Raw genomic sequence first — 7,993 nt, 5'->3', positions numbered from 1 at the left:
ACACTGTAGTAGGTACCAGCACTGATTTAGAATTAAATTTTATTTACTTTTACTTTCTTGGATTTTTCTAGACAGGGTTTCTCTGAGTAAGCCTTGGCTGTCCATGAACTCGCTCTGTAGACCACGATGGCCTCGAACTCGCAGAGATCCGCCACCTCAGCTTCCCAAACTCTGGGATTAAACACTGGCCATTAGCCCGCCTAGAATTAAATTCTAAAATAGAACTTGAAGACTTTTTTTTTTTTTTTTTTTGGTTTTTCGAAGACTTGCATCTTATGGTTTTGTTATGACATGCGCGTAACGAGAGTGACCAAGTTGAGAACCTGTAAGGATTCAAGTTCTAACCGTCAAGCAATAAATGATGTGGCAGGGCATCGGTGGCGAGCCCCCAAATCGACTCAAAACGTCATTTTCCGGGGGACTCACGGGCAGGCAGTCGGCGAGGTCGCAAGACTTTAGGCGCGGTGGGGGTGGGGAAACAAACTGCCTGCCGAGTTAAACGTCAGAGGCCGTGGCTGGAGGGGCGGGACATCCGGTGGTGCCGGACTTCCGGCGGCCTCGGCGGAAACCCTCGCAGTGCCCTGCAGGCCCTGTTGTGCACGCGGTTCCTCTCAGAAGCCCAGCCTCCGACCGCACTCGGAGCTGGGGTGCTGGGTGGACCCGCTGGCTTTCCAGGATGCGGGGCGTGGAACGTGGCCTCTGAGAACCCCAGGCGAGAGGAAGCTGTGATGTAGGAGTCGTTAGGCACGGCGCTACCTGAAGCGGAAGCCGCGTTCACCCAGATCGCCTCCAGTGTCACGCTTTAAAGTGTAAGTCGTCGGGGGCTGCGGAGATGGCGCAGCCCGCCTGTCTCTCTGCCTAAGTGCACCCCATGCTTTTGATCTCTCCGGGCATGCATGCCGCGCACATAATTACCCCCTTCACATACGCACACACAGAACTTTACTATAAAATCTTTTTAAAATTTGGTTGTTATAGTGAGTGTGGTGGGGCAGAACTATAATTCTAGGCCTCGGGAAGCAGAGGCAGGAGAATTGTCTGGATGGGAATTTTCCAGCCTGCGCTAAAGAGTGAAGAACCAATACTTTTGTTTTTGTTTTTAATTTCTATGGTGGTGTGAAATTTCTTTCTACTAGTTACAAAGGCAAAAATCAACTATAATGTTTTTATTTATTTATTTATTTATTTATTTTTTAGGTAGGGTCTCATGGACTGGAAGGCCTACAATAAGCCTTACCCAAGATGATAACTTTGTCATAATCAGGGCCTGAGGATTCTAAGTTAAATAATAATTCTCAAAGTCTGATATCAGTTTTTATTTTTTGGTTGTTTTTGAATGGTTTTGCTGCTTTGCTTTTTGAGACCGGCTGTCATGGAACTCAATATGTAGACTAAGCTGGCCACGTTTAACTGGATAGGCACAGCCCTTATCCTAATGGAATATAGTCTTTAGCTTATAGTGGGGAAAACAAGTATTATCATAGGCACAGGGTGCTATGAAAAACTAATAGGACTGTTTGCTCTAACGTGGGGAAAGAAGATTGCAGCTGAAAAGGCAGGCAAGCAAGCAAAGAGTGATAACTGCAAAAACCCGCTTAAACCACAGGAGTGAACTTGTATCTGAACGGAACACTTAGGACTATACTGCTGTGGAAGGGAGTGCATCTGGGCATTTGCATGGAGCAGAGGACATGCACGGGTATACAGCGTCAGACAAGAAGCTAAAGATGGGTGGGATTTTTCAAGAATTTTGCTTTTCCCTCACATTTTACATAAGTTCTCAAGCTGTTTTCACTGTCTTGTGGAACATCTGGTTCTTCAAGATAAAACTATAGAACCTTTTATATATTTGTCCTGGCTTTGTATATTTTATTTTATAATAATATCTGCTATAAAGTCTGAGCTGAGACATTTATTGTCTGTTTTAGTCAGCTGCCTTGTATTTCTGTTGTGGAAGCACAAAGGCATTTGTGCGGCAGCGCTTTAGGGTTGTTTGTTTTAAAATCAGGTTTCATCTTCCGTAACTTTCCTGCTTTTTGTCTCCATTGTTGATTTCATAAAGGATCTTGAGGTTGGATGTGTATCTGAAGGAGATTATAGTGTCTTGTTCTCAGCCCTATAATTGCCATATAACTTTGCTGTATAATTGTATTGCTCATTTAGGACTGTTCCATAACAAAGCTAAAAGGGGTATTTATTTGAGTCAACCTTTTGTTTAAAAATATGTTGAAATTACTGTATAAAATCACGTGGAGCAGGAAGTGGTGCTGCATAGCTATAGTGCCAGATCACTCAAATTGATGAGTTTGACACCAAGCATAACAAGACCCTTCTCTCACAAATTAAAAAATAATAATAATAAAATTGACCAGTAAGTAAAGTGATCACAGCTTAGCAGTTGACTTAGTGGTGTGCAACGTCTAAGATTTTCAAAGGTTTTCCGCTGAACTTCAGAAATCAGTTGCCTTCTGCAGCCAATTAAGCCGACCAGGTTCCTTTCCTCATAGGAGTCTGGTGTGCAATGGTTGCAAACAGCATACTCCTTGGTAGTGTATGCAGCCTGCTGAATGTGCAGGCTGCCCAAAGGAACCTTGGAGACAGTCTTCAGGTGCATAGTCATCTGTCATTTCAATGCTATTTCAACCTAGGCTCTATACAAGTGTTTGGGGGCACGGTGACCAGTGGCACATTGGTTAGTCTTTCCACACCAATCTGCAGAGTAAGGAGTGTGTGACTGTAACTAAGGCCAACTTCAGCTTTCCTGAGAGCCAGAACATCTTCAGCCTAGAGAAATGGAGCTTCACCAAGTTTAGTGCAGATAAATTTAAAGCCATGGTAGCTGAGAAGTGGCCTGTCCCTGGTGGGTGTAGGAACAGAATATCCTCAATTGTGGCAGACCCAGTTTTCATAAGGGCTTCCGCTTCCGCTGTGCTGAGGCCTTATACCCCACCAATCATATTCATTAGTAGATCTCATATCCAGTCTGCCAGGGGGTGGGGTGGGGGGCCCAGTTTCATAGTTAAAAAAAATTTAAATCTTCAACTTAATTGTATTTTTCTTCTTTTACAGGGTTCCTCACGTTTCTTCAAAATGAATGTGACTGTCCGTTTCTTAAGACCTTTTGCCAGATGTCTGGTGCCATATACATTTCATAGGAAGAGAAGTCATTTCTATTCAGGAGTTCTGCAGAGATATATGTCTTCCAAAGCACCTTCTTTGTCTTGTCATAACAAGGACAGTGCATCCCCTCCTGAGCAGCTAGAATTGGATGGGTGGAAAGCTACAATGAAGTCGAGCATTCAAGAAGATGGTGTTTCAGAGGTCTCAGACAAAGATGAAGATTCCCTCGCCACAACCAGAGAACTAATTGAGATGTGGAGACTGCTTGGCAAAGAAGTACCAGAACACATTACTGAAGACGAGCTCAAAACCCTTATGGAATGTGCTTCTAAGTCAGCCAAGAAGAAATACTTACGGTATCTGTATGGTAAGGAAAAGGCGAAAAAGGCTAAGCAGGCAAAGAAGGAGATGAAAGCGGAGGCCAGGGAAGAAGCAAAAAGGGCCAGGTTGCTGGAGACCACCGCAGAAGAACAACAGCAAGACTTCATGTTTCTTCGACTCTGGGATCGACAGATCAACATTGCACTGGGTTGGAAGGGTGTCCAGGCTATGCAGTTTGGACAGCCTTTGGTTTTTGACATGGCCTATGATAATTACATGAAACCAAGTGAACTGCAGAATACTGTTTCTCAACTTTTAGAAAGTGAAGGATGGAACAGAAGAAATGTTGATCCTTTCCACATTTATTTCTGCAATCTTAAAATAGATAGTGCTTATCATAGAGAATTAGTTAAACGTTATAGAGAAAAATGGGACAAATTGCTCTTAACAGCAACAGAAAAGTCTCCTGTTGATTTATTTCCAAAGGACAGTATTATATACTTAACTGCAGATTCTCCCAATGTTATGACTACCTTCAAGCATGATAAAATTTATATAATTGGATCATTTGTTGATAAAAATACACAGACAGGAACATCCTTAGCCAAGGCCAAACGGTTAAACCTAGCCACAGAGTGCCTTCCACTAGATAAATATTTACAATGGGAAATTGGTAACAAAAATCTCACCTTAGATCAAATGATCCGAATTTTGCTCTGCCTGAAAAACACTGGTAACTGGGAAGAGGCTCTCAAGTTTGTTCCCAGGAGAAAGCATACCGGTTATTTAGAGGTTTCTGAGCAATCTCAGGAACTTGTTAGGAAACTGAAGAAGACAAAGACTTTAAATTCATTTCGAAAAGGCTCCTTAAATGCGCGCACGTGGAAAAGGTGACCTAAGTGAGAAAGTGTGGTGAAAGAAGAAAACAGGCTGAAAGTAAGGTTAAAAGGATGTAGTTATTCCTAAATGGAATTATCTCTTAAAGGCAGTCTCTAGACTAACAGTAGAGGTTTGCCTATTTTTTTTCTTCTTGTTTGCTTTTATGCCACAGGATTTCCATGTAGCCTTGTCTGTCCTGCATCAAGGCCAGACTAGGCGTATGTATCAGCAAAACTTTGAAAGTATGTTTTATTTGTTGTAAAAACAATCAAGTTTATAGATTAATCTAGAATTGAACACAATAAAAGTTAATAGCATTTATTTTTAATTGATCCTTTGAATATCAGACTTTATTGTCCTTTTTGGTTTGAGGGTTGATTTGGTTTTTTTTGTGAGTTTTGTTTTGGGGGAGGGAAGGCACGTCTCCAGTAGCCTATGCCAGGTTCAACCCTAATTCTCGACTTCCACTTCCCAAATGATGGGATTACAGGCCTGTAGCACCATGACTGGCTCCATTATACATACTCTTTATTTATCCATGTTAGGAACTGTTCTTTCATGAGGAAATAGATTAAAGCTTTTAAAATTTGAAGCTCTAATTATGAAATTAAAGCCTGTATACAACATTGGCTGTGTTCCAGGCACTAAGTTAAGGTATACTGCATTACACAATCTTGATTGTCCAAAAACTGGCTTTCCCTAGCATGTTAGGGAAAATCCTAATACTACGCAAATTGAGTTTGGAGGTAAATAAAAGCAATTTTTTAGGACAAAAAAATGTGTCTGGACCAGAATGATGTCTCAGTGGACTCTTGTAGAGAACTTAAATTCAGTTCCCAGCACCACTTTGGGTGGCTTGCAACCACCTGTAACTCTAGTTCTGGTGGATCTGACACACTCTGGACTCTAAGGGCACCTGTATGAAATGTGGTAAACACAGCTCATGCAGGCATATACACACATGAATACAAAAGCTGAAATTAATACCTGGTTAATACATAGTACTTATTGTATGGATAGCATTTCTAGGAAATACTGTTTCTCCAGCCACATGGTTTTTAAATATGTCTTAGAAGTTGTTTGAATAAAAATGATGCCCGCAGATAGGTCCTTGGGGATTGGCACTGTTAGGTATGGCCTTGTTGGAATAGTTACGGCTTCCGTTAGAGGAAGTGTATCACTTCTAGGAGGTTGGCTTTGAAGTTTCAGATCTCAGGCCATGCAAATGTGGCAGTCTTATTTGTGGATCCAGATGGAGAACTCTCAGCCCCTTCCCCAGCACTGTATCTGCCTGCATGCCAACATCCTTCCTGCCATGACAGTAACAGACTAACACTATGGAACTGTCAGTCAGCCCCAATTAAATGTTTTCCTTTATAAGAGTTGCTGTGGTCATGGTGTCACTTCACAGTAATAAAAATCCTCCTAAGACAGTGATATTTTTACTATTTTTTTTCTTTCAAAGATGTATTTACTTCATGTATGTGTGTATACTGTCACTGTCTTCAGACACACCACAAGGCGGCATTGGATGTCTATTACAGATGGTTGTGAGTCACCATATGGTTGCTGGGAATTGAACTCTGGGAGAGCAGTCAGTCTTCTTAACTGCTGAGCCATCTCTCCAGCCCTGTTTTTATTTACTTTAATGTGTACTTGCTTGTGTGAATGTATTGTGTATGTGAGTACCCATGAGACCAGAAGGAAACATCGTATCCCTTGCTATAGTTATAGGTAAGTTGTAAGATGTCCAACATGGTTTATGGGAACTGAACCTGGTTTCTGATGGCCCAGCCATGTTTCTGTTCCCAGCCACATGGTTTGGGTTTTGGGGTCTTTGCTGGGAATCAAGGTCTCAGCTTAACAGCAGGTTGGAGGCCACCAAGTTTACATGAGGAAACAGCAATCTAAAGTGATATATAATATCTCCTCCCCGAGAAAGAAAGGGTCTGTGGTATATCTTTGGCTTTGAGCTCACTGACATCCACATGCCTCCGCCTCCCAAGTGCTGGTATTAATGGCACAAGAAATGTGAGAATCTTAAATACTATCCTCTAAAGCCATATAGGAGACATGGTGAACCAAACAGGAGTTAAATACTACTATATGACAGTTTCCTGGTCACTTACATATAATTGTGTGCTAAATAGTGAACTGAATGGGTAAGTATTCCCCATCTCTACTTGAAGCCTGAGTTACTCATTCACAGATACTGAACAGCTTTCGTGTAGGTAACCACCAATACAAGGTGCTATGAAAAGTGGCTGCTTTTTAGTTTTAATTTTTTGTGCCTATATGTTGATGTGCGTGTACATGTGGGTATGCACGCATGTGTCGTTGGACTGTCTTAGTTATCTTGAGCTGTGTTTTCACTATGTAGACCATGCTGCCTTTAAGATCCACCTGATGAGATTAAAGGCATGGCTACCATCCCTGATGCCACTTTAACTTTTGATACAACCTGGAGGTGGCTGACTTGGCTGGAGTGGCCGGCCAGCAAACCCCAGGGGACCTCCTCTCTCAGCCTCTCCCTCTCTGGCACTAGGATGACAGGCACCCCAGCTTTATGTGAATACCAGGGATCCAAACTCTGATCTTAAGATAACTGGATGATTCAGTATAGCCACTGTTACCAGCATCCATGTTTCTGTTCTGTTGCTTTAGTTTGGGGGTAGGCCCTCATGGAGCTCAGGCTGGTACTGAAATGGCTGTGTAGCTAAGGATGATACCTTTATCCCATGATCATCTGTTGAAGGGGTACTAGCATTTATTTGGATACAGGGTCTCCCATACCCCAGGCTGATCCTATCTCCACTTCCCAAGTACTGGAATTAGACATGGGCCACCACTTCATTATGTAGTGTTGGAGATGAAACCCATCATGGGTTCTGCACGTTAGGCAAGCACTTGGCCAACTGAGGTACACCCAACAGTCCACTGATATTTTATGGAGAAGTAAAAGCAGTTCTGTGGACAGCAACACTCAATGTTGCTTGGGGGACAGAATGAACTATACTCTCTAATACTGGGTGTATAGGTGTATATTACAGGCTAGGAATTGACCAAATTTGGGCAGAGGGCTGAGTATAGAGAAAAAGAAGAAACAGATGAGGCTGTAGCATACTTGATGCATGGGTTTCATTGACACTAAATGAATCTACTAAAGGTTTCTAGGAGAGGCAGGATTTAACAGGTGCTTCCAACCTGGAAGAGAAGCGTCCTGTCTTGTAAAAGACAAGTGCTGGTGCTAGCACAGTGGCAGGGAACGCTACAAGACAACTCTTGTGCTGTTCATTGTGTCCATGTAGGTTAAGAGACAAGACTGGTACTAGCTTTTATGATAAAACTCTTACAGTAGGATACTTTTACCTTGAAAGAATAGGGCGATTTAACCAGTAGACAGTGTTACTCCAGTTATAGGAGTAAAGAAAACTCCTTGAAAAACACCAAGAAGTGAATAACTTCTAATTCAAAGCAATTCCGAACGTTGAAGCTGGCTGGGGCATATTTTAAACGTTATTAGGGAAGGGATGAGTGGAATAGGGTAGATACAAAGCCGACATCTCCAAACTGCAGTAGACCAAACTACCCTTCTCCGTAAGAAAGACAGCTCCTGCCCTTCAGAGTGTAGCCGGGGATTTTGTTTGTTTTTTATTTTTCTTAAACGGGTGTT

The 7,993-nt window shown here is 42.3% G+C and overlaps 1 protein-coding gene and 1 non-coding gene across 2 annotated transcripts; both read left to right on the top strand.

Annotated features, from left to right (window-relative positions):
- Window positions 1-555: 555 nt before the first annotated feature.
- On the top strand, window positions 556-4,652 carry Trmt10c (tRNA methyltransferase 10C, mitochondrial RNase P subunit). The gene is made up of 2 exons (XM_021185052.3): window positions 556-809; window positions 3,070-4,652. Exon 2 carries the CDS (start codon window positions 3,091-3,093, stop codon window positions 4,333-4,335), a length of 1,245 nt encoding a protein of 414 aa, XP_021040711.1. The 5' UTR covers window positions 556-809; window positions 3,070-3,090; the 3' UTR covers window positions 4,336-4,652.
- On the top strand, window positions 2,469-2,603 carry LOC115029610 (small nucleolar RNA SNORA70). Its single transcript, XR_003835179.1, has one exon. It is a non-coding gene; the product is annotated as a small nucleolar RNA SNORA70 (small nucleolar RNA).
- Window positions 4,653-7,993: the final 3,341 nt, after the last annotated feature.

The sequence above is a fragment of the Mus caroli genome, unplaced genomic scaffold, assembly GCF_978045245.1.
Source record: "Mus caroli unplaced genomic scaffold, Mus_caroli_1 scaffold_17, whole genome shotgun sequence".
Lineage (NCBI taxonomy): Eukaryota > Metazoa > Chordata > Mammalia > Rodentia > Muridae > Mus > Mus caroli.
This window is presented reverse-complemented; position numbering and strand designations above follow the sequence as displayed.